The sequence below is a fragment of the Ursus maritimus genome, unplaced genomic scaffold, assembly GCF_017311325.1.
Source record: "Ursus maritimus isolate PB19 unplaced genomic scaffold, ASM1731132v1 scaffold_27, whole genome shotgun sequence".
In the NCBI taxonomy this organism is placed as follows: Eukaryota; Metazoa; Chordata; class Mammalia; order Carnivora; family Ursidae; genus Ursus; species Ursus maritimus.
The window spans coordinates 32,019,960-32,037,439 of NW_024425230.1; the positions used below are offsets into that span (position 1 = coordinate 32,019,960).

A 17,480-nucleotide genomic window follows, 5' to 3' on the forward strand; every position below is an offset into this window, starting at 1 on the left:
AAAGACCGACCATAAGTAGGAGTAGTAAGAAAAATAGGAAGCATATACCCTATGACCCAGCATTTGCACTACTGGGTATTTACCCCAAAGATACAGACGTGGTGAAGAGAAGGGCCATATGCACCCCAGTGTTCATAGCAGCATTGTCCACAATAGCTAAATTGTGGAAGGAGCCAAGATGCCCTTCAACAGACGAATGGATAAAGAAGATGTGGTCCATATATACAATGGAATATTACTCAGCCATCAGAAAGAATGATTAGCCAACATTTGCAGCAACACGGATGGGACTGGAGGGGATTATGCTAAGTGAAATAAGTCAAGCAGAGAAAGACAATTATCACATGGTTTCATTCACTTATGGAACATAAGAAATAGCAGGAAGATCAGTAGGAGAAGGAAGGGAAGAAAGAAGTGGTGTAAACAGAAGGGGGAATGAACCATGAGAGACTCTGGACTCTGGGAAACAAACTGAGGGCTTCAGAGGGGAGGGGACTAGCCCGGTGATGGGTATTAAGGAGGGCACGTATTGCATGGAGCTCCAGGTGTTATACTCAAACAATGAATCACGGAACACCACATCAGAACTAATGATATACTGTACGGTGACTAATATAACATAATAAATTAAAAAAAAAAAAGAAAGAAAAAGAAAAGAAACAAACTGAGGGCTTCAGAGGGGAGGGGACTAGCCCGGTGATGGGTATTAAGGAGGGCACGTATTGCATGGAGCTCCGGGTGTTATACTCAAACAATGAATCACGGAACACCACATCAGAACTAATGATATACTGTACGGTGACTAATATAACATAATAAATTAAAAAAAAAGAAAAAGAAAAACAGGAAGCATAAAAGTGGTAAAAACAAGTGTACCTATAAAAATCAGCCAGGGGACTAACAAAAGATGTAAAATGTGACACCATATACCTAGAACATGGGGAGTGGTGAGGAGTAAAGAATGGGCTCAAATTTCAGTGACCACCAACTTAATATAGACTGCTAAATGCATAAGGTGTTATATATAAAGCTAACGGTAATGACAAATTACAAACCGGTAACAGATATGCAAAAAGTAAAGAATAAGGAATACAAGCATATCACTAAAGAAAACTAGCAAACCATGAGAGAAGAGAGCAAGAGAAGAAAGGAACAGAAATGAACTATAAAAGCAACCATAAAACAAGTTTAACAAAATGACAGTAAATACATACCTATCAGTATTTACTTAGAATGCAAATGGACTAAATTCTCCAATCAAAAAACGTGGTGTGATGGAATGGATTAAAAAAAACCCAAGTCCCATGTTGATACTTCCTACAACAGACTCATTTCCAACTTAAAGTCACCTGCAGATTGAAAGTGAAAGGATAGAAAGCATATATCATGCAAATGAAAGTGAAAAGAAAGCCGGGGTAACAATACTTGTATTGGACAAATCAGATTTTTAAAAAATTTTTTAAAGAGTTTATTTATTTATTCGACAGAGAGAGAGACACAGCCAGTGAGAGAGGGAGCACAAGCAGGGGGAGTGAGAGAGGAAGAAGCAGGCTCTCAGCAGAGGAGCCTGATGTGGGGCTGGATCCCAGGAATCCGGGATCACGCCCTGAGCCGAAGGCAGTTGCTTAACGACTGAGCCACCCAGGGGCATCTGGCTGGCTCAGTTGGAGAAGCATGTGACTCTTGATCTCAGGTCATGAGTTCGAACCCCATGTTGCATATAGAGATTACTAAAAAAATTAATAAAAACTTTTTAAAAAATCATAAAAAAACAAAGACAGGAGACAAAGAAGGACACTATATAACCATAAAGGGAACAATCCAACAAGAAGATATAACAATTGTAAGTATTTATGTACCCAACATGGGAGCACCCAAGATACATTAAAGCAGCTAGTAACAAACATTAAGTAATCAATAGTAATACAATAATAGTAAAGGACTTTAATACCCCCATTACATTAATGAATAGATCACACAAACAGAAAATCAAGGAAACAGTGACTTTGAATGACACTTGGACCAGATGGATCTAAAATATATATTCAGAATATTCCATCCCTAAAATAGCAGAATACACATTCCTTTCAAGTGCACATGGAACATTCTGCAGAATAGATCACATATTAGACCAAAAATAAGTCTCAACAAATTCAGAAAGATTGAAGTCCTGCTGTATATCTTTTCTGACCACAGCAATGTGAAACTAGCAATCAACAACAAAAAAAAATCTGGAAAGAACACAAATACCTGGAGGTTAAATAACATGCTACTAAACGATGAATGGGTCAACCAAGGAATCAAAGAGGAAATTTAAAAAAATACATGGAGATAAATGAAAATGAAAAGCAAACAGTCCAAAATCTTTAGGATGCAGCAAAACCTGTCCTGAGAAGGAAGTTGAGAGCAGTACAGGCCTACTTCAAGAAGCAAGAAACATGTCAAATAAACAACCTACCCTTATACCTAAAAGAATTTAAAAAGAACAACAAACAAAACCCAAAACTAGTAGAAAGAAAGAGCAGAAATAAATGAAATAGAAACTAAAAAAAACCACGAGATCAGTGAGACCAGGAGCTGGTTCCTTGAAAAGATCAACAAAATTGATAAACCTTTAGCCAGACTCATAAAAAAATTAAAAAGGACTCAAACAAAATCAGAAATAAAAGAGCAGAAATATCCACTGACACCACGGAAATATAAACTTTTAAGAGAACATCGTGAAAAATTGTATGCCAACAAATTGGGCAACCTAGAGAAATGGATAAATTCCTAGAAATGTATAGCCTCCCAAAACTGAATAGGGAAGAAGTAGAAAATTTGAACGGACCAGTACCAGCAATGAAATTGAATCAGTAATTAAAAAACAAAACAAAACAAAACTTCCAACAAACAAAAGTCCCGGACCAGACAGCTTCACAGCTGAAATATACCAAACATCTAAAGAATAATTAATTAATAGCTGTTCTCAAACTATTCTAAACAAGAAGAAGAAGGAAATCTTTCGCATTCATTCTGTGAGCCCAGCATTACCCTGATATCAAAACCAGATAAAGGCAGTATAGAAAAAGAGAACTACAGGCCAATATCTCTGATAAATATAGATGCAAACATCCTCAACAAAATATTAGCAAAGTGAATTCAACAATGCATTAAAAAAAATCATTCACCATGATCAAGTGAGACTTATTCCTGGGATACAGGGGTGGTTCAGCATTTGCAAATCAATATGATATATCACATCAGCAAGAGAAAGTATAAAAACCGTATGATCATTGCAATAGATGCAGAAAAAATTTGACAAAGTATCCCATCCATTCATGATAAAAACCTTCAATAAAGTAGGTTTAGAGGGTACATACCTCCACATAATAAAGGCCATATATGGAAAACCCACAGCTAACCTCATACTTAATGGGGAAAAACTGAGAGCTTTTCCCCTAAGGTCAGGAATAAGACGATGTCCACTTTCGCCACTTTTATTCAACATGGTATTGGAAGTCCTTGCCACAGCAATCAGACAAAAAGAGAAATGAAAGGCATTTTTCCAAAGAAGACATGGAGATGGCCATCAAACAGAAAAAGATGCTCAACATCACTCACCATGAGGGAAATACAAATCAAAAGCACAGCGAGATACCACCTCATTCCTATCAGAATGGCTAAAACTGTATCCTGTGGAAGGAGCTGAGATGCCCTTCAACAGATGACTGGATTAAGAAGATGTGGTCCATATATACAATGGAATATTACTCAGCCATCAGAAAGAACGATTACCCAACATTTGCAGCAACGTGGACGGGACTGGAGGAGATTATGCTAAGCGAAATAAGTCAGGCAGAGAAAGACAATTATCATATGGTTTCACTCATTTATGGAACATAAGAAATAGGAAGATTGGTAGGAGACGGAAGGGAAGAATGAAGGGGGGGTAAACAGAAGGGGGAATGAACCATGAAGAGACTATGGACTCTGGGAAACAAACTGAGGGTTTCAGAGGGGAGGAGGGTGGGGGATTGGGCTAGCCCAATGATGGGTATTAAGGAGGGCACGTATTGCATGGTGCACTGGGTGTTATACGCAAATAATGAATCATGGAACATTGCATCAAAAACTGGGGATGTACTGTATGGTGACTAATATAACAAAATAAAAATTAAAAAAAAAAAGAATGGCTAAAACTGAAAAACACAAGCAGTAACAAGTGTTGGTGAGGATGTGGATAAGAAGGAACCCTCGTGCAGTGTTGGAATGCAAACTGGTGCAGCTGCTGTGGAAAACAGTATGGAGGTTCCTCAAAAAGCTAAAAATAAAATTACCACATGATCCTATAATTCCCCTACTTTGATATTTACCCAATGAATACGAAAACATTAATTCAAAAAGATATATGCACCCGTGTGTTTATTGCAGCATTATTTACAATAGCTAAATTATAGAAGCAAAATAAATGTCCATTGATAGATGAATGGATAAAGAAGATGTGGTATGTATACACAATGGAATATTACTCTGCCATAAAAAATGAAGTCTCGCCATATGCCACAACGTGGATGGGTCTAGAAAGTATAATTCTAACTCTGAAGTAAGTCAGAAAAAGACAGGTACCATATGATTTTATTCATATGTGGAATTTCAGAAACAAAACAAAGAAAAAATAGACAAACCAAAAAACAGACTCTTAAATATATAGAACAAACTGATGGCTACCAGAGGGGAGATTGGTTGGGGTATTGGTAAGATAGGTGAAGAGGGTTTAAGGTACACTTACGTAACATGATGAGCACTGAGTAGTATGTAGAATCGTTAAATCACTATATTGTACACCTAAAAGTAATATAGCAATGTATGTTAACTATACCATAATTAAGATTAATAAGAAAAATTTTCTCCCTGAAAAAAATAAAAAGTGATAAAATTCACATTGAACAAATAAAAAAATGTTTATCTTAAAGAGAAAAAACATTAGATAAAATTCAAAACCCACTCATTATTCAAAGAAACCACCAATAAATAATCTACCACAGAGTGGGAGAATGCATTTGCAATCCATACAACCATCTTGGATCTACAATATCTAAAAAGCATCAAAAATCAGTAAGAAAGATGGTCAGCTCTGTAGAAAAATGAGCACGTGGCTTAATCAAGCACTTGACAAAAGACCAGTAGATGTGAAAAGGTGTCCACCTTCACTAATCAGGGAAATACAAATTGAAACCATAGTGAAATATATACCCACTTGAATGATTAAATGGAAAACATCCTAACAAGGTTGTAGAGCAGCTTGGACTTTAGTACATTACTGGTAGGAGTATAAGTTGGCGTAAGTAATCTTGACGTTTTGGCAGTCCTTATCAAATCTGAGCATAAGCATTTCTAATGACTCAGCAGTATCACTCCAAGATACATACCCAGCAAATATACATAAATGTTTGTGCCAAAAGACAAATAAAAGAACATTCATATCAGCACTGAGATATCCCCAAATTAGAAGAAAGCTAAATGTCCATCAGCAATAGAATGTATAAATAAATTATGGTATACAGTTGACTCTGGAACAATATGCCACTGCACAGTGGAAAATCTGTGTTATAAGTTTTGACTCCCCCAAAACTTAACTATTTATAGCCTACTGTTGACTGGAAGCCTTACCTATAACGTAAACGGTTGATTAACACATATTTTGTATGTTATATATATTATATACTATTCTTACAGTAAAGTAAGTTAGAGAAAAGAAAATGTTATTAAGAGAATTATAAGGAAAGAAAATACATTTGCAGGGCTGTGTTTATTTATTTTTGAAGCTTTTATTTATTTGAGAGGGAGAGAGTGCGAGTAGTGGGGAAGAGCAGAGGGAGAGGGACAAGGAGACTCCCACTGAGCAGGGAGCCTGATGTGGGCTCCATCCAGGACCCTGAGATCATGACCTGAGCTGAAGGCAGACGTTAGCCAGTTGAGCCACCCAGGTGCCCCTATACTGTATTTATCGAAAAAAAATCCACATATATTGGACCTGCATGATTCAACCCTTGTTCAAGGGTCAACTATTTATATAATGGAATACTATATGAGCTTAAGCTATTTTTACTCAGACAAGATGTTGAAGCCAGAAACAAAAGAGCACATACCATATTATTTTATTTATATAAAGTTCAAGAATGGTTGAAAGTAACTCATGGTAAACATATTATATGATACCATTAATAAATGTTGAAAAGTAGGTAAAACTAATTTATACTGATAGAAGTACATATGCTGATTATTTATCAAAATACATAGTGGCTGGGATGGTTTTGAGGAGAATTTTATACTGCTCGTTGTATTCTATTTCCTGACTTGGGTCCTGATAACAAGTGTGTATCAACTTTGTCAAAGTCTGTCAAGCTGTACACTTAATAGTTTGTACACCTTTATGTATGTAAGTCATATACTTCAATGAATTTTTATTTAAAATATATAAGGTAGTTTGGAGGGAAAATAACTATAAATACATATTTTTACAAAGAAAACTCAAATTTTTTTTCAGTTGTAAATAGTGAAATTAATTTCTCTTAATTTCAAGAAATAGAATTTTTTAGCATATATGCTTTAAATTAGTTGGTTTCAAATCAAATGATTTAAAAAATTTGTTAATACCATCAAGTATTTTGATTTTCTGCTTTCACAGATCTTTATTAACATGCCTAATGCTCTGGGGATAGCCATAACATTTAAATAAAGAGGTTATATGTGTGTATGTGTACATACACATACACACATGTTTGTGCCACAGTGATAGCAAGAAGTTTGGGTAAAGTTTATTTTGTTTTAATCATTGCAGCGAGCAGTATTTAACAGTTTATTGAGCATTTGCCATGTATCAGATACTGTGCTATGTATGTTCATTTGTTACTTAATCTTCGTGGTACCCTGTGAGGTAGAAAAGTGATATTTCTATTGCAAATATGAAATTACGTAAATAACCTAGGCAAAATTTTAATTTGCATCCTCTAAATATTTTAAGATTAAATGTCCTTTCTCTTCTACCTCAGACTTGGAGAAACTTTCAGAGATACTGCCTTATATTAAGATAACATGCTTCAAAGTAGATGTGCTGTTAATTCTCTTAAGAATTAAGTGCTGGAATGCAGAGTATATATAGGTGAAATTGCATAATAATTTCGTTAGCTGTCAGGACAAGACCCAAAGTTTGTGCTTTAGTACCTGAAGCCCTTTGTAATCTGTCTAGTGTTTTCTCATTTTTAGTTCAGCCATATCAGATTACTTTTAGTTTGTTTTGCCTAACTTTTTTCTGTGTTTTCTGTGCTTAAAAGGTTCTTGCCTTTTCTTCTTATGTACTATTTGCTTTCCAACGGTTAGGTTAAGCATCAGGTCTTAATGAAGGTCATTAGTTGTTACCCAGCCCAATCCTTCCCAATCTAGTTGTTTTATTTCCGTGACTCCATATTACCTAATAAATCTGTTTTTACTGTTTACTTATCGCCACACATTAACACTGCTAGTCTTAGCACTAGTCCTAGGGTAAAGACTGTCTTCTCTTACTTGATTTTGTTTTCCTGTTACCTAGCACATAAATGACAAATGTATTAACATAAGACTGGAAGGGGAAATTAAGATAATTCAAGAAATATCTTCAGTGTTAGACTCAAGAATGTTTGTACCTTACTTTGATACATACTAGTTAATCACTGAAGGTTTTTTTGGATACTAAAGTAGATTATATATACTATACAATGTATTAAAAGGGGAGAAAATGGATGTGGGGAAATTCACCAAGAAGCTGTTGGAAATAGTTAAAGTGGGCAGACATATAGGTTTGAAATAGGGTGGTGGCAATAGAACAGAAAAGAAAAAATAGGGTGTGCTGACTGACCACAAGAACTTGGCACTGACTGGATGCGGACTGAGGGAAAGAATACATGTTGTGTTAGAGAAGGAGAATGATGCAAGAGAAGGAAGAGACAAAAAAGATTTACAAAAAAGGTTTCAGTCTCAGAGGTAATACCTGGTATTTTTCTTTTCTGTGAATTACTTCGAATAATCTTCAGGATAAGCTCTTCTTTTGCAGTCACATAAACTATAGTAAGTAAGGTTATGATATCAGATACACTACTGAAGTAAATAAGAAAGGGCTCAAACACGAATCATGGGCCAATCTGTGTGTGCCTCTGCCTTTAGCTATGATATCATTGTTCAGTTAAACATCCCCAAAGTTTACATGAGCATTGAAGGCCACTGCCTTCATTCTCTACCCTCTTATATTTTGAGGGGATTCCTAGTGGGAAAGGATTGAAACTAACATCTGACTTGATATATATTGTCAGCGTTAACCATAATTCCCTTTCCCTCCAACTCTTATAACTATGCATGAAACTTCAGGGAAATATAAAATATTTCCTCTTAAATAACTGGTTAAACACATTTAAAGATGTTTGAATGTATTTGGAAACAAAAATTTATCTTCCATTTAGTATGATCCAGAGCTGTCATCTCGACAATTTGGGGTTGAATTGTCCCGTTTGACCAGTGAAGAACGAACTGTTCCTTTAGTGGTGGAAAAGCTCATAAACTACATTGAAATGCATGGACTGTACACAGAAGGTATTTATCGAAAGTCTGGTTCAACTAATAAAATCAAGGAGCTTCGACAAGGTCTAGATACAGGTAAGATGGTGCTCTCCAAATCAAGACCAAGTGCTTTTATTTAAATAGATCATTTCATGCTTTTTTTAAGTTTTCATTACATGTTGATCTTTTTCTTGCAGCCAGAAGAATGCCATCTTTTCTGTGGTGCTTATTAATCATTTGTGGCTTTCTAAAAGTCTTTGTTTTTGTGTGGTCAATTCAGCACATATATATTGAGTATATCATTTGTACAAGGCACCGTTAGGTACTTCACACAGCTCTCATTTAAAATCTTAACGGTTTGGTAAGATCGTGATATCTGTAATTAAGAAATTTTAGGTTCAGGGAGATTAAATGGTAATCTGTTGATGATGATGTAGAGCAGTGTGCTAATCCTCACAACATCCTATGAATTAGGGATTATTATCCCTGTTTACAGAGAAAGAAACTGATGCTTACAGAGGATCTTGCCCAAAGACGCACCACCAATAAGTGATCAAGCTAGGATTTAACCCCAGATGTTCTGCGTTCGTAATCTAAACTATCGCCTGTTGGTCTCTATTACTCTGACTTCAGGTGTCTTTCTGATGCATGTTCTCACCTTCTTACATTCATGACATAGTTATTTAAACTGTTAATTGGTGGATTGAACACGTACCTGTATAGAGGTATAGCCTCAACCCTGGAATATATATGCAAGAGTTGGACTTTGGTTTCATTGTCAACTTCTACTCTTTACCACTATAGGGAAGGAATAGATTGTTGTTGCTGTTGTTGTGTTTTTAAAGATTTTATTTCTTTATTTGAGAGAGAGAGAGAGCGAGCGAGCAGGGGGAGGAGCAGAGGGAGAAGCACACTCCCTGCTGAGCTGGGAGCCTGCTGTGCAGCTCAATCCCAGAACTCCAGGATCATGACCTGAGCGGAAGACAGACGCTTAACCATCTGAGCCACTCAGGCGCCCCAGAATAGATTGTTTTGAATCACACCTAGATACAAAGCTTATCTCTGTGTCTCCAAGAACTTACCCACATGCTTTTTCTTTATAGTTTTTTTGTTTGTTTTGGTTTTTTTAATGAGCAAATCAGGGAGAGATTAGTCAATATGGAAATAACAACAGAAAATGCCTGGTAAAACTCAAGCAGGACATTCTGCCTACCAGAAATTCCGGCTACTCCAGGTTAAAGGCAGTTGACACTTGGTCTCTTGTACCTTGGGTCAGCACAAGTGAAAAACCATTCATCCTATATCCTCCAAATCATTTCTTTTGTATAACTTTGGGGAGTTTATAAGTGAAACAGAGTAAGGGTATGTTCATTACATTTCCTGTATTCACTTATTACTGTCCGTTCACCTTTAAAAATGACTTAAAATTAGCCTTATTTTTAGAAAATGTCCTCTGGGCCTTTTTCCCATCTGCCATCCTAAAGATTGCCACTCAAAGTGTGGTTCACAGATCAATACACAATATAAGTACAGAAATTGAGAGCAAACATTTAGAAACATTTATAGTGGTTATTTAACAGTTCTTTAACATGAAAGCATATGGTATTTTATTTTACATATCTCAGTCTACGAGAGATTTGGAAAACAAAAAACTGTTCCTTTACCACAGTTACAAGTGCTGTTCCAAAGCATGGAGTTAGATTGTAGAAGATATTAGTTTGACTAAGAACATGAAGGCTTCTTTTGGTGCTGACAGTTTCTAAAGTGAATTATTTGAAACTCTTTGCATGTTTTGGCTTTGTTGTCTAACTCTTGTCTCTAAATAGATGCTGAGAGTGTAAACCTGGATGACTATAACATACATGTCATTGCAAGTGTATTCAAGCAATGGCTTCGAGATTTGCCTAATCCACTCATGACCTTTGAACTCTATGAGGAGTTTCTTCGAGCTATGGGTAAGTGCAGGCTTCCTGGATTTGAGGGAAGGTCTACACTTGGGAAAGGAATGCTGTCTTCATTATAGATTATTTAGCCATCCTCTAATGGTTTAATCCATATAGATCCAAAAATAAGCTTTTGACAGTCAATACAGAACTGCTGGTGTACTTTCACCTAGTCAAATGTTGACTTTTGAGAGATTCATTAAAATGTCAGTATCCTAAAAGTTTTCTGAGTAGGTCATTTCGTTGCTTCTCACAAAGAGATTTCAAGACTAAGATTATAAATAAATTAAAAGACTAAATAGATTTAAGGGCTGGCTTATATTCATTTAAATTGTGAATCTAGGCAAGAACTCTATTTTATGCAAAGCCTACCAGGTGATGGAGTTGTTTCAGTGCTACAGATGTGTAGAATGTTGCTGGAGGCCTGCCTAAAAGTGTTTAGGCCCTGAGGCATGACTCCTCAAATTCCCATAAGACCAATTTATAAATTACATGGCAATTAATTAATTTTAATAGGGAATCAGTCTGCCACAAAATGCCTTAAAAAACTAGGACTCTTTCCCTCTGTTGTAGTAGGATTACTGGGGTATAGATTAAAACTCAGGAGACTGCTTAGTGAATATAGAACTCAAGCAAAGGAAGATTAGTGGTAACTGACCTGCTCTTTTCCTGCCGTACAGATACACCTACTTCTCCTAAAACTTTAAAATTTAGAGCCAGGCTCCCTTGCTACCTACTATCTGTTCAGAAGGAAGGTGTCGCATACTGGAGGGGATATTCAATCTTACTGGCTGTCCTTAATCTTTTTAGGCCTTCAGGAGAGGAAAGAAACAATCCGTGGTGTATACTCTGTGATTGACCAACTCTCCCGAACTCATCTCAATACGCTGGAACGCCTCATCTTTCATCTAGTCAGGTAATTTCAAGGAGCAAGGGAATGTATAATAGTTTTTCTTGGATTATTTTCAATAAGTGAACAACTCCTTCATTTGGAAAACTGACAGATCTTCTTTTTCCTGCTTATAAAGTTAATGCCTCAAACAGGTGCTTACAATTCCTTGCAGCAGAAATCCTCGGCTGAGTTGGACTTCAGGGCGGGGACTTCTCTGCCCTGTTTGAGCCATGTAACAACTTCAGCCTCATGGTGGCACTGTGTAGCCGAGCCTGTTCTCATTCCTGAAACTAAAAAGTAGAAAGGAGGTGTATATGTCTTGACATAACCTAATTCATAGGAGGTAGGTTTAGATGGTGCTCGAGAATTGACTGACCAAAGAGACTTCAGGAGTGGTCTCTCTTCTCTGAGTTTAAATATCTGCAGTGGTTGGGAAGAAAGCCATCTTTATTGTGATCAGATAAATCTCTGGTAAATATTACATAAATGTTAGCTGAATATCTGCTATGACTGTCTGAGAATGCCTTAAAGTCTCTACTCGGTGTTCCTTAGACACGTTCATCAGGGGTATGGCAGTGGGTCAGAAATTTCCTTTGATAAGCTATCTGCTGGCCTGTATTGCTTCAAGTAAGGAACAGAGTGGAAGTGCATTTTCCAGAGGCAAAGGAACAGCTTTGGGAAAAGTCTGCAAGTGTCTCCTTTCAACTGATATGACTATCCTTCCAGTACTCTGCAGCTGATGTCGTATGTCTTCTTTCTCTCATGTCCTTTGCCTATGTCCTTACTATTTTCCCTTTTAATCCCCACTTCGCTTGGTTTTTTTATTCCTTAGGATTGCTCTACAGGAGGAAACTAATCGAATGTCTGCTAATGCTTTGGCCATTGTGTTTGCTCCCTGCATTCTTCGATGCCCTGACACCATTGACCCACTACAAAGCGTGCAAGACATCAGTAAGACTACCACGTAAGGCCAGTTACCATCACCTCCACAAGACCCCAGGGACTTCTGAGTCAGTGTAGCCACTTTATCCAGATATCAGACATAGTGAATGATTTCAAAAGTTCCGACGTTTTTAAGAAGATTACTAGACACTGTTGCGTTTTCTTATGCTGAGGATGAAAATTTTCTTTAGCTTTTCTTCAATTAGACATCATTTGTTTTGAAGGGTCTTTTTAAATTTAGCTTTTCTTTAGGAATGCTTATAGTCTCTAAAAATATTTTAAAATTCCATTTTACCAAATTACATGTACTTTGTCACTTCCTATAATCTAGTCTAACTGGCTCTGAATCCCTTTGGCCTTAGTACTTCAATATTTCTGTATTTCACTTTAGCCTTTTTTTATGGGCCTCTGCTTTCCTTCTAGAGTAATGGTTCTTAACCTTGGCTGCAAAAGAAGCTTTAAAAAATCCTGGTGTTTGTGTCCTATCCCTAGAGAGCCTAATTTAATTGGTTTAGGGTGTGGCCTGGGCATTGCAACGTACAATTGCTTCTCAGATGGATACTGAAGTGCAGCCAAAGTTGTGAACCACCATTATATAAACCTTGTCTTAGAGCTCATAAAATAAGGAATGTTGATTTTTCTTTCATCCTCCAAATGTCTGCCACATTTAGCTGAAAAGCAGTCTGGGAGAGCTACACTTTATTTGGCTTACTTCAGCTCTTAACAGTTTTCTCTTTTTCCTCCCATTTCAGCTGTGTGGAGCTGATTGTTGTAGAACAGATGAATAAATACAAGGCTCGTCTCAAAGACATCAGTAGCCTGGAATTTGCTGAGAATAAGGCAAAGACCAGGCTGTCACTGATTCGGAGATCAATGGTAAGATGTAAGATGTGGAATCCAGGGGAAAATGGGAGCCTTCCTGAGGTTTTAAGTGTGCATTTATGGTGTAAAGAGAGATTATTCTCCAGATCTTTTTCACATGGAACATTAAAAAGAAACCACTTTATCTCAGGGTACTGTGGTTGCCTCTTGTTTGATCTTTTAGCCCTCTTTAGTTACATGTACAGAATATATGCAGTTAAATGTGCAGAATTTTTAAATCAAGTATTTGGGTAAAATGTTGGTGGTTTAATAATCTGTCCTGTTTTCTTTTTCTGTCCTTTCTATGAAAATTTAATCTATCCTAACTTTTTCTCTACTTCCTTCCACCATCTGTTCCACCCTCAACCATGTCACCTTTGATCTTCCTGCCAATACTCCTGCGATGTAGAGAACTTAATCATATGCAAGAATGTGATTTGTAAGGAAATGGAATTCCATCTATGAGTCTACTATTATCAAACAAAGATTTTTAAGGGCATATTGGTAGGTTTTGGGGAAAGCCTTACAATAATGAGGATTTATTTTCTCCATTTGCCCACTTTTCTGTTTAATATCTTCCTTTGTAACCGGTGACCTATACATAAACAACTTCAGTTCTTACTGACCAACGATTGGTAGGGTCTGGATTACTGGAAAACTACTGCTGCATTAAAGTTTAATCATTTGCTACCCTTCCCCTCAACTGTAAAACAAAACTGTAGTAATGAAGACCCAGTTAGATCCCCAGGAAGTCTCTAAAGAGAAGCAGGCTTCCCTGTCATCATGTTCATGCTTTTCCAGGGACCCAGCAATACTTCATCCATATCTTCATGATTTATACTTAGATTAAAATAACTCAGTTTCTTTGTTTAGTACTTAAACTGCCTGGCACAGAATAAATCCTAACAAATATGTCCGTTGATTAAATTAGTGAAGGGTCTTCTCTAAAAACAAGCATAAACATAGACTTTTTCAGGCAGTTAAGGTATTAAATAAAGTTAATTGTAGGACACTTTTTAAAATCTTTTCCCTAGAAAATGAAAACAGAAACCCCATTTAAAAGTGAAACCCTTTCTGGTAGTCTGAATTTTCAGGAGCTCAGTTCTAAAAAGCCCAATTTAGAAGAAGAAAGGGAAGAGACCTTTTACTCTTAAGCTACTTTTCAAAGCAGCTAGACACGCTGTGCTTTTTTTTTTTTTTTAAACTGATGCTGCAGAAGACGGATATATTCAGTCCATTGAAAGATTAAACCTTCTCTTTTAATGGGGCAATGACATGTACATTCTAACCTTCTGCTTTCCTTTTCATGTCCTTCCTAATCCAGAAACCTGTACTAATTGCAGTTAGATTTATGAGCATTACCCGCAATTCAGTCTCGGTATGTATTAATATTGCACTGTGTCACAGCCACTTTACATTATTGTCTCTCATCCATCTAGGAGTTGTTCTGCTCTGTCTATCATCCATGCCTGTTCACCCTCCATGTACAGCCCCAGTTCAGGCCCCACTTTCTGACCAGCCTTCACTTGTTTTTCTCTTACTCTCTTTCTTTAGAACCTTCACTTGTCTTCCTCTGTATCATACAATTGAATATGTCCATTTACAATATACTAGTTTTTGCTCTTTGTCAGATAAGCCACTTTGTGGATTTCTTCTTTGGTTGGATCATTAAAAGGTGAACATTGAAAGCACTGAGGTATCAAATTAATTTTTGCTCAAGAACTTTGTTCTCATCAGTCTCTTTCACTTTATTACTTGAAAAACCTGTTACTACTTTTAACCTCCTCCATCCTTAGTAATGCTTATTTCTCCATTCATATAGAAGTATAGCTCTTATCTGCTTACCATTTTTCAGAAAGAACAGCAAATGGTAGTGAGAAAATTGATAGACCGGTTCTAGACTTAAATATCATAGTATAATAGAGCTCATACCAGGATTTCATTTATTATATAAAAAAGGAATGGAGAGATGGAAAGCTAAGAACACCAGTATATATGGAAACTAACTTCAGAGGCTCTCCATCTATGTGTAACTAGTTCATTGAGGATCTCAATTTACTGTGATCTAAACACAGATCAGTTTTGCTTTTTACCTAGTAACTGCCTGCCAACTCCACCATGTCTGACTCCCCTTTCCGAATGGATGTCAATCGCTTTCACAGCATCTCGTCACTATTCTGCAATGTTTAAACACTCTAGTTTCATGCCAGTATTTATGAATTAGTTCCCTTCGTTTTATAACTTGAGTCACAGAGTTGATTCAGTACTCTTGTCTCTTTTTCCTAGGACAGAATAGGACATCCCCCTTAATCTGGGGATGAAAACTTTAGGGGTGGGTGAGTAAGTTCTTTTTGTCACACATGTCTGCCCTCCCTTTTTCTTGTTGTTTTTCTTCCTGGTGTTGAAACTCGGAGGAGTGTTAGTGGAGGCAGAATTCTACATGCTATCTCCCTGTTGAGATGGCAGTCCTCTTTCTTGGTTGTTCAACACTGCTGTTCTAGCTCATTGTCAATAACCTAAATGTAGATGAGTGGTAGCTTCCATTTATCCTGCTAACAGTGAGGTCAATCCTATCCTATTTTTATAGGCATTGGCAATCCCTTGGAAGATTTGGTTACATCTTTGGGCTAATGATGGCATTCACACCATGGGACTTTGATATGTTGTCTTTTTTTGCCTCAAGACTTTACAGTCAAATCTACCTCCCAGTGCCAATTTTAGGGCCTGCAGGCACACTGGGGAAAAGGTTACATTTTTCATACCTCTTGGAACCAGGCCCCAGGAACCAGGCCATAGTCTTGCCTGTCTCTCTACCTGACACTTCCCCACCATACTTTCTCCCTATTTCTCTTTTCCCTTGTGTGTATAACAGAGGGGCAAATCAGTAAGTCATTTGCCTGTACAGGTAACCAAATAGGGAATAAAATACTGGTCTGTCTTTCTTTTAGATAACCTCAAACTTTGATTCTTACCCTCTGGATTCAGATATGACAACTTCTTTTTTCTCCAAAGACTCTGTTCCCCTTAAAGCCCAATATCCTCCTCTTTCTTTTTAACCTTTTTAGATTCACATTGAGGGGAAAGTGTTATGATCATTGTTACAATAGGAGCTGGTTCAGTAAACTAGTGCTTCTCACTAAACCCTGAGCGAATAGGTTGTTACCAACTACAGTTGGCTTCTTAAGCTAGAATAAGGGGTACTTAATTATCCTCAGCTTTGGGCCTTAGCCACAGTTTTGGAACAGAAGGAAAAATCCCACTTAACATACTGTTGCTTTTGCATTTAGCTGTAGTAAAGGCTGTAGGCCCAGTCTTAAGAACAAAACTGTGTCTCGCACATATTTAGTAAGCATCTATGGAATTGAATCTAAGAATTAAATCTGTGAGAGATAGCAGTGAGTTTTTAGACTATCCACTACAAATACAATCAAAGTCAACAGTGTTCATGTATTCATAGATGAAAAACACTACTCTTCCATAATTAAATACAGTAGTCTTTTCTGAAATGAAAAGTAAAATGCATTTATGAAAAGTATGTTGTATTATTGCCGATGTGAAAAGCCATTCGAGTTGGATGTTGAAAGATGAGCAGTAATCTAACAAATGGAGAAAAGAAAGAGGGGAAAGAGAATTCCAGAGGGAAAGAAGCATGAAATAATAATCTGTGAATAATAACTCCCGTGTGTAGCTAGAACTGGAACAGGTAGTGTGAAAGTGGCAGAATAATTTGGAAAAGTAGATGGGAACCAGATGTGCAACATTAAGAATTTTGGATTTGCTGCTTTGAAAGAAAATTTGGGAGCTATGGAAAGGTTTTTAAGTCACTATCAGTGTGTCTTTTAGAAGATAACTGGTAGCATTTTGAAGAAGAATAGACTCGAGATAGGCAAGAATGGCAGTCATATATCAGGAGGCTCTTGACTCATAAAATCACTGAAGTAGGTTGAATCCTGATCAATTCATTTTGAAATGATTTTGAGAATATCTCCTCTGCCACCATGCAGAAAGAAGGTCATTAGGTTTATGGAGCATAATCCTTGACTAGGATACTCCCAGACTAGGATTTCAGAATATGATATGCTCATAGTCTCATCCAGTTACGCCTTTCCTGTAACAAATGGTTTTTTATTTATTTATGGTATAATTCTAGGCATAAATGTTGATTTAGCACTATTCGAGCTAATATAATATGAAGAATATCATTTGAAATAAATTTTATTAATCTATAAAACCTTCACAAATTATCCTCTTGAAAAATGTTATACACAAAG

General features: G+C 36.8%; 1 protein-coding gene across 1 annotated transcript in view; it reads left to right on the top strand.

Moving 5' to 3' along the window:
* The window catches only part of MYO9A (myosin IXA), a 281,871-nt gene that overhangs the window by 235,272 nt on the left and 29,119 nt on the right, over positions 1-17,480 (top strand). Inside the window, exons 37-41 of the mRNA XM_040643036.1 lie at positions 8,475-8,667; positions 10,398-10,526; positions 11,325-11,430; positions 12,239-12,370; positions 13,101-13,224. Of these exons, the coding sequence (XP_040498970.1) occupies positions 8,475-8,667; positions 10,398-10,526; positions 11,325-11,430; positions 12,239-12,370; positions 13,101-13,224 (684 nt within the window). The remainder of the gene's footprint in view (positions 1-8,474; positions 8,668-10,397; positions 10,527-11,324; positions 11,431-12,238; positions 12,371-13,100; positions 13,225-17,480) is intronic.